Here is a 15,221-nt window from a genome sequence, read left to right as displayed (position 1 = left end):
AATTCCCTGGGTGAATTATATTCTTTTGTCACTATCATTAATAGCTAAGTTATATGGAGATGGTGTTACTCAAAACCGTGTTTGAAAATCAAGGGAGCCTTATTCACAAATGCAGTTTGTTCTTTTTGAGTTTTTTTTAGGCTTCAGTCAGCTCCCAAAGGAGCTGAAGTACCCAATACTGCGTCCCTCAGAGGGACAACAAAACTCATGAAATCAGTGAAGCTTGTAGAGAGGAGGGCTGCAGTCAAACTGGACCTAAATGATAACTTCAAGAAATGTGACCGTGCTTTTTTTTATTTTATTTAATGTGGAATATTTTAAACAAAATACTAACCAAAGGTGCAAACAACGCAAGTAAACCAATCAGACCATTTAGCCTAATAGCAGGGGTAGGCTCTTGTCGGAATTTTCTATTTATAAACATGGCACGTCATTGGAGACCGCACAAATGGAGAGGTGGTTGATACGCCAAGGCACTGGTTTGCAGCTGACAGTTGTACGTGGTTTTAAGGCATTAAATGAAAAAAGCTGTAATGACAAAAACCCTGATAGTGATTTCAGTAAAACATGCGGTCTTATCCTTGAAGCAAGGGCACTTGCAGTCAAATAAAGACACTGAATGATGCAAAATAGCTGCTGTTATGGCTTTTGCTGTCAGCTGCATGAGTTCAAGCAACTTCATGTCAAGACTGTCAGGCTCCAGACCTTAATATTTGCATACTTTAGTCTACATACTACAGCCTACTTCGCTGGGGGAATCTGAACAGATTCACTAGTTTTTGAAATATGTTAATATGTACCTATAGAGAAGTAGAAGATGGGATATTTTTATGCAACTTGTATGTTTTAGTATGGTGCTTTCTTCTGCAGCAGAGTTAATAGCTATTCTGAAGTTTCTTTGTTCCAATTATGTTTTTTCTTAAGATTTGGTTCAAAAAAGCCAAAAGTTCAAAATATTGATTAGATTTTTCAATTATTAAATCTGCTAAGTTTTTCTTAGAAAATAAAAATTGTTGCATTTATCACTTAAATTACAAGTGTGTGATGCAGTATTTTAACTTTCATATTTATTCCTATTTTCTTTTTTTATTAAAATAGAAGAAATTTCAGTTTCTTGACATAATTTATTGCACTTAATAGAATCCAGTATTATTTAGCATTCTGCTCATGGCTGAGAATAATACCTAGCTGTTGTACCACAGTGTGATTTGAAGTTTCCATTAACTACTTTTCATAATCTATTTTAAGTTCAAAGTGCCAGCCATTTATTTGTGTGCTCAGTGTTTGAGTTGGAAGTCACTTAAAGCAATTAGTGAATTGTGGGAACGTCATAAAGTTGATGCAAAATGCAGTATTCATTGTCATGTTAATGCCAATAAGTGATTTTTTTTCTATCTTTCAGTTTTGTGCACGTATTTTAATTGGACTTGTTTATCTTGCCTTATAAAATTTTCATAGCTTTTGCATTTAACAAAAGGAAATGAATACTGGCTTTGTGAGATGGAATATAGTGCAATATTTGGAAAAAATTTTTCAGGAGTTTTGCAACAGCAGATGCTGAAACTCTTTGTGACGTTGCTCTGTTTTATCTGTGGTTCTCTAAATGTACATGTCATAAGTTCATCTGTCTCTCTGACATTTCTAGATTTTGGCAGTTCAAAAGTTTTGCCTAGCGAATTGATGAAAGTGCATTGCAAGTTCGTAGAAACTTACTAATCCTTGGCAGTGGAGGAATTCCTGAGGAGATTTATTGAGCTTTGTAAATTAGTTGTGATGATGAAATAACTTGCCAGCTGGTCCACGGAATTGTAAAAAAGACCTGGAAATGGTTGATGCAGTTGAACCCTGTAGGGAGTATGTTCCTCATGTCCTTGAGAGGATTCACAAAGGTGGATTTATGATGAAGTACCAAACCACAAGAATATGCTTACAAAAGAACAAATTGCAGATGGTTTTATTCCATTAGACTTTATATATGGTGTATGCATACGCAAATATATATTTGGATTTAAAGTGTAGCATTTAAAATCTTTGCTAAGTGGCTTGTTTTTTGTTTCCATGTTTTTAAATGTTTTCAGGATGCTGTTCAGGTGTTGTTAAAGCATTCAGCAGATGTCAATGCTCGTGATAAGAACTGGCAGACACCCCTACATATAGCAGCTGCAAACAAAGCTGTGAAATGTGCTGAGGCTTTGGTGCCTCTTCTAAGTAATGTAAATGTGTCTGATCGAGCAGGCAGAACTGCATTGCATCATGCAGCCTTCAGCGGACATGTTGAGGTATGAGTTATTTTTCTTAGCTTGTTTCCTATGTATTGTTCTGTCCAACACATTCTAATTTTTAGCTTCTCAGGTAAAAATCACGTTTCTCCCTATCCCTTCAAAAAACACAGGCCAAACCCCTATTTCGTATTTCAGTTTGTCTTTTGCATGGATCTGTGTACAGATCGGTTGTATTACACCATTTAGTTGGAATATTATTATACCACACCTCTCTAAAGACATAAGCAAATTTATCCAACTTAACTGGAGTCTAAATTAGTAATAGATAAATTTAAAATGGAAAAAAAATAATCTGTTCAGTAGATAGTGAATATATAGAATCTTGCCACTGAAAGGGGAGAAAGTACATGCAACAAGCTCCAACTTACTAGTTTTCAAACCCTGAAAAGTGATTCCTGAGAAATTATTACAGTAATTGTGGTAGGTAATTGGAGAGAAGTTGGCAGGAGGCTTGCTTTTGGCGATTGCCTTTAGTACATCCTTTGGCCTGAAGATCTCAAAGATTCCACAGGTTTGTCATATTTAATTTATAAATCTTTTTTGTTGGTGTCGAATTTTCTGTTCCTTACAGTCACTTTGTTATTGCTGCCAAGGTGGATGACCAATTTTTTAAGAATGTGGAATATTCAAAACCACACATATTGAAATTCTTTGAAACACACACATTTTTGTCTTCTCCTATGATTTTCTTTGCGTAAGGTTTAAGTAGACTTTTCCACTGTGAATAAAGGATTTCTTTTCTTTCTGTTTGTCCCAGATGGTCAGCTTGCTGTTGTCTAGAGGAGCCAATATTAATGCATTTGACAAGAAAGACAGAAGAGCTATACACTGGGCAGCATATATGGGTATGTACATATTTGCAGTTGATTACCATGGTGATAGTTAAAATAAAAATAACCTTATGTTTAGTGGATTTGTATATTTCTGGGAAAAATACTTAGATGATAAGCATTAAAGTTACCTGTGAATTTGCCAGAAAACCATTAATACTACACTTCTAATGGCCATGCAAATATGTTTTTGTGGTTGGAAAATGAATTTGTTTGAAAAGGAAAAATCAATTTTTATCTAAAAATAGGAAACTATGTTCCTTACTCAGCAGGAGTCTAATCATAGGTGAAGCTTTGCAGCAGTGCTGAACTAAAAGCAAACAATTACTACAAGAGGCACCTCAAACAGAGGGTGGTTATGCCAGCTTGCTTCTAAGTAATTCACACGCAGCTGCTGATTGTATTTGTCATTGCAGAATGTATTGTGCCTGTTCAGAAGCCAAAAAACACTTCAAAACACATGTTCATTTTATGCCTCTAACTTTCAGAAAGTCTAAAGTTCTTCTTTGATGTGTGTAATGTGCCATATATGAACAGTGAACAGCCAAGTTTCAGTACCAGTTTCAAGAAGACAACAGTTGATGATTCCATCGTCTTACTTGTTATTCAGTATTTTAGCTTATTGTTTCATAACCTTATCCAGCCAAGGGAAAGAAGTAAAAGCAGTAGCATCAGTCTTGTGTGAATCTACATGGGAATTTGAAGATGAAATATGGAACTAAAATGTGATCATATGTGATTTGTTGTTCCTTTTATGTTCTGATGATTTGCATTTTTCTTTGTATTTAATATAATGAAATGTTAGATTTCCCTAGAAAATACGTATTTATATGCACATGTTACCATCTTATGAAACTTAAAGAGAAGAACATTCAGGAGAACATGGTCCTATTCTTTACAGCATTTTTTTTCAGAGGTGATTTAATGTGAACATTGTGGGGTTTTTTGCTTGTTTGTTTTTCAGTTAGTCTAAGATAAAAATAGCACTTGAAACTAACATCTCAGTGAAAACCTTGAACTGTGGTTTACAAAGGAGTGTCTTCTATTTAAATTAATGTACAAGGAGACTAATTCCTCTACTACCCCTTCTCTGAGTAAAATGAACAATTTTTATTCTATCTGATAACAAACAAACAAAAAATAAGGCATAAAACTGGGAGATTATGTAGGCATCTGTATGGCTAGGGTAATTCTGCCTTGGCAGTCTGATCTTAGGCAAAATGTCCCTGAATATGCATTTTGATATTCATGTTCATCATTAGAAATTAGACACTCATAAATACGCATAATGCTTTGTAATGTGTACGGGAGGGGAGAGGAGCAGTTGTTAACAATAGATTTGAAGTTGCTAATTAAACACATTTCTCATCTGTTATTCAAAGAGTAGTGACATCGAGTATCTTACACCTGCTTTCCCAGTCTTGCCATGAAAAAGGAAATGGAAGCAATAATTTAAACGTGGAAATAAAGTTTTAAAATCAGCTACCGAGCAAAGCAAAAGAGCAGCATATATGTGTGTGTTAACTTACCCTATTTAAATACCGTTTGATGAAAAACCTTACGCTGAGCTTCAGGGGATTGACAATGAATTGTTCATTGTATGAAATATGCTTTGGTCCAAGGACTAAAAATTCTAGTCTTTACAAATGAAAAAAGAAGCACTCGCTAACAGATTGAGGCTTCACATAAAAGTGACCATCTCACAAATGCCTGGTTTTATTCAAAAGTAGAATTATTAACTATTGTCTTTGCAGATTTCTGTAGTTTAGGCCAATTTCAAATTAGTCCTATGTCCCTGCCAGTATAGGTCTGAAATAATCTGATAGGAATGAAAAATAAGGCTGCGAAATGCTGAAAAGAACAATAGGACGGTGCTGAGATGTCTTCAGAAGAAAAGATTTGAAGATGCTAGTAAATTTTGAAGAGACTGTGACAGCATTAATACTCTGAAGTTATTTTTTGAAAGCCCGTGGAATTGTACTTCAAGTACTGATACCAGTTAAACAGAGAAGTTGGAGAACAGCCTTCATTATTGATCCAACATTCTTTGGAATATTTTGTATTAGTATTTCATAATTTTTTAGAGAAATTTCTTTGACAGGCTGTTCAATCACTTTAAGGTGACTGTTTGCAAAATTTTTGTTGAATGCAAGTAAATGCATGAGATGGCAGGGATTTGACAAACATCAGATAGACATTTTCTGGCTTGTGCTCACCAGGATGGAAAAAAAAAATCCTCTATTTTTCAGATGAGCTACATTTATTCCAGTTTTAATGAGTGCTATTTCATAGGCTATTAGCAAGAAATTCTCTTAACGAACAGAGTGGGAAAAATGTCATTTATCTGATGTCTGTCATCCTAGAAATACTTGCACACAATAGAGTAGGAAAAAAGAACTCCTAGAGGAGTTCAAACAAGCAAAAGAAATCCTGATATCTCTCCCTCACAATTTCCAGCCATTTTACATTGCTCCAGTTGTTAGAAGAAAGCCTTAAAGCTTTTCCACTGGATAAAATAGACCGTAGAGTAAAAAAGAAATTAGGCTCTTCGTCATTCTCCTATAAATAACTGTGTAGGGTTACATCCATTGTTTCCCTTCCTTCCTGCTTTTCACACGGCTCCTTTGCTGTCCAGCTGTAATGCTGCAACCAAAATGGACTTGGGATCGTGAGTGTTAGCGCTGCCTTGTCAGCGTGTGGGAATGGCTCCTGAGCGCTTCCTAGTTGAAGTGTCTTGCTCTCCTGTGTGTCTTCCACTGATTGCTGTTTGCGTTTAAATGCAGGTCAGGGATTTTTTTTTTTTTTTTTTTTTTTTTTTTTTCCCTTCACTTGAAAGTTCTGTGCCACTGCTCTGTTCAGTATTTCTCTTTCTTTCACCACTTTCAATATCTTGTGTACTGCTGTCTGTCATGCAGGGCTTGTTTCCATTCTTGTCTCCACTATGTTTGGGTAATACGATGAGTATCATGTTTAACTTTCTCTTTCTCGGTCTTTTCTACTGAAGTAATGCAGAAATCATAGAATGAAATGCTGCAGCACCTCCCATTGCCCTGGTTAGCTCAGTGTGCTTCTGATCTATAGAGCTAGGTGAGGGTCTTTGTGTATTTTGGGGCCATGCAGTACTGTGGTGACTGAAAGTTTATTAAAACATCTTGGTATTCCTTCGGGTAAATATTTCCTTTCCAAACTTCTGCACATTACTTTAATCGTTGAAAAAGCAGCCCCCCTTTGTTTACGAAGCACTTAAACTGAGGGCTGGATTTGATGCATGGTACTTAAATGTCTGACTGGATAACCATAAGTATTCAGTGTTCCTCTCCTTCCCCTCTCCCCCACATTTTTTTTAAAGCTGAGATAAGGGTTTCACTTGAAAGGTAAAACAAAAAATCCTACTTCTTTCTGTCTATGATTCAGGTAAAGCACTAAATCTATCAGCCGATTTGCATTGAGTGTCCTCTCTTCTATTCTGCAGACTTTGTCATGATTGTCTATGTGGCATACGTTTTTGTGTTTTCAATGATAGATTTGTTTGGCAATTCAATTAACTGAGTGAGAAGGACAGATTTTTGGCTACCTCCTTTTCATAGCTTCTCTCTTGGAGCACAGCGGCACAGTGGCAAGAAAACTGAAACTGGAGCCAGGAGACGTGGTCAAGGAAAGAGCTCGACTGTGCCTTGCAAGAGTGTGATTACTGGGGGGGGGGGTTATGTTGAAATACCCTCCTCTGGAGATGAATAATGTATGTGGCTTTTGTAGTTCATGAAAGAATTCGAGAACAACTCCTTACTTTCCAGATTAGGTCCAAATGAATAATGTTTAGTTCGTATTACAATAATTGTACAATTATTCCATTTGTAAATCTGTTCTGAGGAATATAAAATACAGCTTTTTTTTGTGTGTGTTGTCTTTATTCTTTTAGGACATATTGAAGTTGTGAAATTGCTTGTGGCCCATGGAGCTGAAGTAACGTGCAAAGACAAGAAATCATACACACCCTTACATGCTGCAGCATCTAGTGGGATGATCAGTGTAGTCAAATACCTTCTAGACCTTGGAGTTGATGTAAGGAAGAATAAAAGTGATACTTTCGTTGTTGTTTGAAATGCTCTTATTAGTATTGTAGTCCACTGTGTGTGTGTTTATGAAATGGTGAAAATAGTGAAAGTATTTTTGACAATCTTCACGTGCTTTGTTTTTTTTATAGTTGTGCTTTTTTTGTTACAAAATTTCATTTCTCCAGGTAGCTTTAGAGCTTTGCAGTTTTTGCGGAATTGTTTGAAAATAAATTTGTGTTTAATACTATTTTTTTTCACTTGGTAGTTCTGAGTCTTAGACTGGAACTCAGGAAATAGGAATTCCGTTCCCAGCCTTGCCACACATATCCCTTTTGAACTGCAGGAAATTGAACTCTTTTGCCTCAGTTCTTTGTAAAATATAGATGTTACTGAATTTCTTACACCACATATACTTTGAGAAATGTTACGGATTGTCAGAAACTTTAATACTAGATTAAGGAAGGCCATATTAATGTAGAAATGCAAAATAAATTAAGAGGCAGTACAGTACCTGCATATAGGAAGTATGTTAACAGAAAACTGTGAAACCATGTAAGAAAGGTACATTTTGCATCATATTTTACCTTTGCAAGATTGCAGAATGCTGCCCAAGTTTTATCTTGAGAAGTAGATCAGAATTCAGTATCCCATCGTGCACAACAAATTTGATTTCTCCCCCTTCCCTTCCCCGACTTACAAAAAGTACGTACTTCAGTCTTGTTTGGTTTAGAGATCAGATCGGATGTTTTCTGTCTTGGATACTTCAACAGTAGCATTTATATTATAGTTCATTAGCGAAGCATGTGTGTTTGCATTTTAGAAGTAGTTCATAACCAAATTCCTGTTACCCTCGGGTCCTGAATATCATTAAGAAGTTAGCCTGAGTGCGTGCGTGTGTGTCTGCATCTAGGAGTTATAGATTTAAATGCCTAAAACATATTTTGGGGAGATTCTCTGTCCTTTTGACACCTGTTTTTAACAGAAACCTGCACGTGCTGTTGAGAAATTATAGAGATTCCTTAGGTGCTTAAGCTGCTAGTCTGTAATGTCTGTACAAATTGTCACTGCTGACATGCTTTGTGTGTATCCAGTTGCATACTGCATACAGGAAACTGGCATAGACACAATTGGAGGAGGTTGGCTCTGTTGAGAAACAGTTATACCCTTCCCCTTCTCAGACGAAGCAGTACGTCCAGACCTTGCTCTTAATTTCTGGCTTTGAAGAATTCAAAAACAGAATGAAGTTGTCTCATGACACCAAATTTTCTTTGTGGTAATTAAACACTGCAGTCAGACAGGTTTTTGCTTATTAACTGTTTTTTTGTTGTTGTTGTTGACAGATGAATGAACCAAATGCCTATGGAAATACTCCGCTCCACGTGGCTTGCTACAACGGACAAGATGTTGTAGTGAATGAACTCATAGACTGCGGTGCTAATGTGAATCAAATGAATGAGAAAGGTTTTACACCTTTGCACTTTGCTGCTGCGTCGACACATGGAGCATTGTGTCTAGAACTTTTGGTCTGCAACGGAGCAGATGTAAATATGAAGGTAGGTGAATCCAAAGTCATCCATTTGCTCTTATAGATGCAGTACAGCTTTATCAAAGGTGACTTCTCAAAGCTGTTGGGGCAATGTGTAGAAGTTCTTACTAATTGTTTGAGTCCTTCTGTGAAAAGTATTATAGAAAAAATAAGATTGCTTCAAAGAAGTTGGTCTAAATCTTAAATCTATGGGATGTAGTAAGAAGCCCAGAAGGAAAAGATGACAATAGTATCTGGTCAATCTTGACTATGTTTAAATATCAGAAGTCCCTGTAATCTTGTTTTCCTGAGTCTGTCTATATGAGTAAGAGCAAATCGTAATGCAGAAGAGCATAATTTTCTTATAAACAAAAAGCACAAAAGAAATCAAAGATTTTTCAGAGAAACATGTCTGAACAGGCCAATGGCTGGAGCAGTTGTATGAAGGGTAAAATAAACCCTTGAGAAAGATGAGATCTCCTTTCTTTCGTGTGAAGCTTATTTTGGCTTTAGTAATAAAAGCTTAATTGTGTTCAGAAGTATTCAGTATCAGGTGTCTTGACAGGCTGGGGGAAGTGGGAAATAAGTATGTGGAAGGAAGAGTCCAAAAGTACAGTGTATCTAATTGCCTGTACCACTGCTCACCTGTGGTAGGAAGAGAAGTATCTATACTCTTGTTTCTTTTTTTTTGTGTGTGTTAATAGTTATATCAATTTCAGTACTATTTGAGTCAGAGGTGAATAGTGGAACAGTTTTAAAATTGTTTAAAATCTTTTTTTTGTGTGTGGTTAACTTTCATGTTAGAACTTCACACTAATTTTCAGCTAGTTCTAAAAAACAATTATGTGTCTATTACTAAAAATACATAGCCCACTGAAAATTTGGGAGTAATTTAAATAGTTTATTTGATTTGCAAAAATCCTAGGTGTATGTTACAGTTCGCTTTTACATATATTTAAATGTGGAGCTCCTTTAATGAAGATGTGCTTAAAATTGGTTGTGGAAAAATGCGTTACTAAAGTGCCTTGAAGATGTAAAGAGTTATGCTATAGGGTTTACAGCCAATTAGTCATAAAATCTGCAGGTCATAGTTCATTTATTCTTGTTGCCAGCTTTCTGCTCTACTAATGTCCCAGACTGGATATGACTGAGGGTTTAGCGTTACAGAGCTGTCTTCTGTCCTCCATCCCTGAAACCACATTTCTCAATAATGTATGTTCTGTCATGAAAAGAATCCCAAAATGTTAAATATAATAATGATTATGTACGTATGTTGCATGCACAAATAAGAAGAAAACAAAAGAAGGATCGATATTGCTAAGTAAAGAATTACTGTTTCCCTATACACTGGTTTGCAAGGGCTCATGGCTTTGTACATCTGATGTAGAAGAAAAAAGATGGGAGGAGTTCATTTCAGAAAAATGTGCAGTGAGCAAAGTTTTGGTTTTTTTTTTTTTTTTTTTTTTTTGGCTATTCATTTTCAAATACACCTTAATGATAGGTTAGGAATGAAAATGAAAAATCTCCAACATTCGGTTAGGATAATTAAACACTGCTAAAGATTATAGTAATCTTTATGCTTGAACTTTAAATATGAATCTTTGTTATGGTATACGCTGTAGGTATTGCCTACATTCAGTCAGTTGTAATACTAAATAACCTCAGGGACTGTGCAAAGAACAGCTAGTATCTTCGAATTGACTGGCAACGTTCCCAATTCTTTGAAGCTTGCAATGTGGGTGAATTGTTGTTTGGAAGTAACAAAAGATGTATTGGCATCAGAGAGATGTATTGTTGCCTTCCTTCCCACTCAGTTTCAGGTTATTGGATCCAAAGCATAGATTGGATAGTTCCTCTAATCAATAATAAATGGATGATCAGAAGTTTTCACATGGGTGAACCCAGGCTTTCTTTTAAAAGCATACTCTGATACAAGAGAATGTATGTTTTTTTTAAACCTGATGGCTGGAAACTGCGGCCTGAAGCGTATCAGAGAGGTGAGAACTTCAGCTGAAGTCTCCTAAGAGCCTGGTATAGGTTTGGCTTCTGAAGTTTTGTGTTTCAGAAGAAAAGGCCTTTATACTGGAAAGGGTTAGTCACTATCATGGAATCATTCAGGTTGGAAAAGACCTTTAAGATCATCTAGTCCAACCTTAAACCTAGTACTGAAGTCTACCACTAACCCACCACTAAGTTCTAAATTTACAGGTTTCTTGAAGACCTCCAGGGATGGTGACTCAACCACTTCCCTGGGCAGCCTATTCCAATGCTGCACAACTCTTTCTGAGAAGAAATTTCTCCTAACATCCAACCTAAACCTCCCCTGGTGCAACTTGATGCCATTTGCCCTCATTTTAACACTTGGTGCTTGGGAGAAGAGTCCAATCCCCACCTCACCAGCTTTAGATATATGTGGCTGTATTTACAACATGTTGATTTACTAAGTAACAAAACTATGAAGTGCAAAATGAAACAAGTAGGGTTGTGTGGAGGTTTCAAGCAATTATAGCTGGAAAATATAATTCGTCCCTTGTTTGTGCACCACCATGTGTCTCCACTGTAATTCTGTTAATAACATTTCTGTGGATTTCTACCTATGTGACTGATTTTGGTCTGTGAATCTAGGCCTGGAGGTGGAACAGCCTTGCTTTGTATATGAATACTTACGAATTGCAAAGCTGAGAAGTGCAAGTACTGAGGCAAAAGAAAATAATTTCCAAGTCAACGTCTGCTTCCCTGGAAAGGCCTGTGAAGATAAATCTTGGAGTTAATCAAAAGAGTAATCCCTAAAAAAAAACAGTAGAGGAAAACTAAATCAGAATTTGTTCTGTGGCTAATAATCATTTGTACAGTTTTAAAATGGGATGCTCTTAGAGGATTTTACTAAGTATTTATTGAAAGCAAACTTGTTCAGTTTCCAGATACTGTGGATGATGTTCAAAGTATTTCATACAGTAGTTCATATAATTGCTTTTTATCACCTCTGTAGAGGGAGGGCATCATTTCATAATTGTTATTGTGCTTTGTCAGTACCCGTATGCTCCTGTAGAAGAGTGAATCCTGTTAGGGACCGCTCATTGTTGCAGCACACTTTCCTCACCGTTTGGGATTTCCATGCAAGGAAGAACACATAGAAATGGGCTGGTATTCATTATTTTATGGACTTCTGGGTGCTTGAAAATTCAGTGTCCTAAATAGAAGTATTTTATTTCCATTTCTGATACTAGAAGGTAGGAATTGTTGCTAGAGGGAGATTTCATTTGGAGACCTCAGTAAAGCTCAGTAGCCTAAGTATAGTTAATATCTGAGTACTCACTTCACAGAATACCTTGTGCTGTGTGTTCACTGTTTCAGTCTAATAGAAATTACTGCTCTTAGCATTTTTTTATGATCTTAAGTATTTTGTGCATGTTTTCTCTAGTGATAGAGTGACTTCTTTCCTGTTACCCACACATAACTGAGTTTCAGTGAATAGAATTAAAAATAATCATTAGCCCATACCTATTTAGTCATGTAATATCCAATCTTGTAAGATCAGGCAGCTATATTTAACTTAATATTTGGATGTATAACCTTGAGGGCAGGTAAAAAAAGGAGATTGAAGCAAAAGTTTTGAAGATAACCTCCTTGCTTATGAAGCCCAACCTCCTGGCATCTAAGGAAATGGTTACAAAGATTTTACCCTATACAATGAGCCTTCCTGTCTCATTACCTGAGAGACATGATTCCTTGTTCTGATTCTGTATATCCTTCCCCAGTGGCAATGTCCAAGAAGGGAATTCTAAATACCATCTTCTACTTAGAAGTTCATTTTCAGTGTGGAAATCAGCACTGTAGTTTAATTTTATACCTTTTCTATGTTTATATGTTGGTAGACAATTGCATATTGTACTATTTCTGAGTTGCAAAGAAATCTGAGACTATTAGACTGGAGAGAGACACTGTGAATGAAATCCATCGTCTTACAAATCCGCGTTACAAACTTTTTAAAGTAAATTGGAGCAGAGTGAATCTAAAAATATATTATTGATTCTACAGTGTTTTTTCATTTGAACTGGAAAATTACTTTGTTGCTTATTTTGCTGTTCTTATGTTGTCTTTTGACAACTTGCTTGATCACCACACTACTTAGTTTCTGATACTGTCACATTAGATTACATTTAATGTCCCTGTGAGGTACTTTGTTAGTGAGACTTGGAGCTGTTTGTTTTTTTTTTTTCTGTTCCATCTTCTTATTAGCCTTCCTTTGAGAAACAGTTTTAGCAACTTCTGTAAAAATTACAGTATTAGCACCACCTAAAATTGTTCTGTCTCTTGTTGACTTGACTAATTTATTTCCTTATGTTCTCAAAGTTTTCTTCTTTCAGTTTTGGAACGTTAGTTACCAAAGAAGCTTTTAGTCACTCATTCAAACTAAGCTTATTTTATACAGTCATTTTTCTTACATTTATGTTTGGATAGAGGTAGGTAGACATTAAAAGAAAATTATCTTTGCAAAAATAAATAAATCAGAGGTTAGTGATTGCTTAGGGAAGTTGTTGTTTATGTTGTTTTTATTTGGCCTTTTTTTTAAGGCCTTCAGTGACAGAAGTTCTTGAAATAAAAATGATCGTCCAGTTCCTCTAGTGGATTTCAATTAATTATTCCATGTTTCTTTGCTGTTACTGTTTATATGTGGATGTGCCTTTTGGGTTATTTGCTGTCAAGTAGCTGAGACATCTGGAGACGCCGTGGCTGTTGTCATAAAGTGTTTTATTTTTCTTTCAGTCTAGGTCTGAGAATTTGATGTTTCCCATAATTGAATTGTTCTAGGTGTTGCATGCTGCTTTTTGCAGTGATATTACTAAAAAATCCATGTTCAAGTCCATCTGAAAGGATCCATAGCAGATTTTAAGTAACACATCCTTAGAAGCTTTGTCATTTGGTTTCAAAGGAAGAGTAAAGATGGGAAGACACTTTTGCACAGCAGTGATCAGTGATATTTCAATACATACGTTCATATCATATGTTGCCCCTCCTCTCTTTCACTTGCAGACAAAAGTAAGGACTCTTTTCTGCAGTAAAGCTTTCCATTATGTATGATAAATAATAGGAAAAAAAAGTCATCCTATAGTAATGATCACAGAAAAAAACTGTTTCTGTAAGTGTGTTTAGATTGTGCTGTTTAAAAATTGCAAGTCTCTTATGCATTATCGTTGGCCTACTTGAAGGGCATATTTACTGGGTGAATGACTAAGTGCAGGCTTGGTATGCATTTCAAATGTATAATGCCTATTATGTTTGAATAGCTCTACCCTAGGATTACTGGTGGTTTATGATAAATTACTTTCAAGTATCGCTTTACAGAAATATTAGTGGAACATGCGAGCTTTTAGTGTGTTGTCTTCTAATACAATGTGTAAACATCCATTGTAAATACATGGATAATAATGAAAAACAAAGTTGTTTTCTTTTCAAAAAACAAATTTCATTTAAAGAAGCGTTTTGTTATTTTAGACTTGAGTGGGGGGCATAGGCTTGTTGCTGACATTGTGTGCTGTCATCAGCCTCTTGAGAGTGATTATCCTAAAGGCATAATTGTGAGTGAACAGGCTTCCTTGAGTTGTCACCCAGAGCTGGAAGAGTGATTAAGAGCAGCTCTTTTGAAAAGCTTACCAGAAAGAATTTAAAGGAGAGAGTAGAGGGGAGAGAAGTACGTCCTTTTCCTTTGTCAGTTCTGATGGATTACTCTGGTTATAAGTAAACACTGTTCTTGTTTTTTTCTTTTTCAGAGTAAAGATGGGAAAACACCTTTGCACATGACGGCAATCCATGGTAGATTTTCAAGATCTCAAACCATCATTCAAAACGGTAAAAAAAAAAAAAAAAAAAAAAATGGGTAGGAGTAGTTTTGTCATCAGCTTTCCTATATTACAAGTATTTTCCTCTTTTCTATTGATAGCAATGTATTGAAAGTTTGTTGGGTTTTGTTTATATCCAGTGTCCAGTAGTAGTTCAGTTAATGGTGGAGTCTGGTATCTCTGCCTATAAAGTTTGAAAGAGTTTCAGAAGGTTTGTCCTGTATTGGTAGATAAGAAAATACGTTTTGCTCATTGTTAATACTAAATAGCACTGAAAGCATTACAAAATTGAAATCCAGAACAGTCGCTCATGGACAATAATTAATGTTGCTTAAATTATCAGTACTGTTAAATACATCAGTACTGTTTTTTTGTAACAGAAGTATCTGTATGCCTATGTATTCTTAGGTAATAATTACTTTTTTATTGCAGGAGCTGAAATAGACTGTGAAGATAAGAATGGAAATACTCCTTTGCACATAGCAGCTAGATATGGCCATGAGCTATTAATCAACACTCTGATTACGAGTGGTGCTGACACTGCAAAGTAGGTAACATTTACTGACATGAATGCAAGCTGAGAGAATGTAGAAATGTATTTATTAGACTAACAAGAGTAGTATGATTTTTTTATATTGTATTTAACTTGAAATAGGGAATACTTTGTGAACTACCCTATACTGTGCTTT

The 15,221-nt window shown here is 35.8% G+C and overlaps 1 protein-coding gene across 6 annotated transcripts in view; it reads left to right on the top strand.

Annotated features, from left to right (window-relative positions):
- ANKRD28 (ankyrin repeat domain 28) overlaps window positions 1–15,221 on the top strand; it is a gene marked incomplete at its 3' end in the record, with an annotated part of 114,897 nt that overhangs the window by 71,327 nt on the left and 28,349 nt on the right. For 5 of the 6 annotated variants that reach the window (XR_014618230.1, XM_084282232.1, XM_084282234.1 and 2 more), the window contains 6 exons: window positions 2,079–2,279; window positions 3,040–3,127; window positions 7,032–7,174; window positions 8,508–8,720; window positions 14,464–14,542; window positions 14,965–15,079. Coding sequence is in view for 5 of the 6 variants with exons in the window: in XM_084282232.1 (XP_084138358.1) it covers window positions 2,079–2,279; window positions 3,040–3,127; window positions 7,032–7,174; window positions 8,508–8,720; window positions 14,464–14,542; window positions 14,965–15,079 (839 nt within the window). Of the gene's footprint in view, window positions 1–2,078; window positions 2,280–3,039; window positions 3,128–7,031; window positions 7,175–8,507; window positions 8,721–14,463; window positions 14,543–14,964; window positions 15,084–15,221 lie in introns of those variants that run through there. The other variant, XM_084282235.1, reaches the window with a different exon arrangement.

This window comes from Netta rufina, assembly GCF_964035555.1.
Source record: "Netta rufina genome assembly, chromosome: 2".
NCBI classification, from domain to species: Eukaryota; Metazoa; Chordata; class Aves; order Anseriformes; family Anatidae; genus Netta; species Netta rufina.
This window is presented reverse-complemented; position numbering and strand designations above follow the sequence as displayed.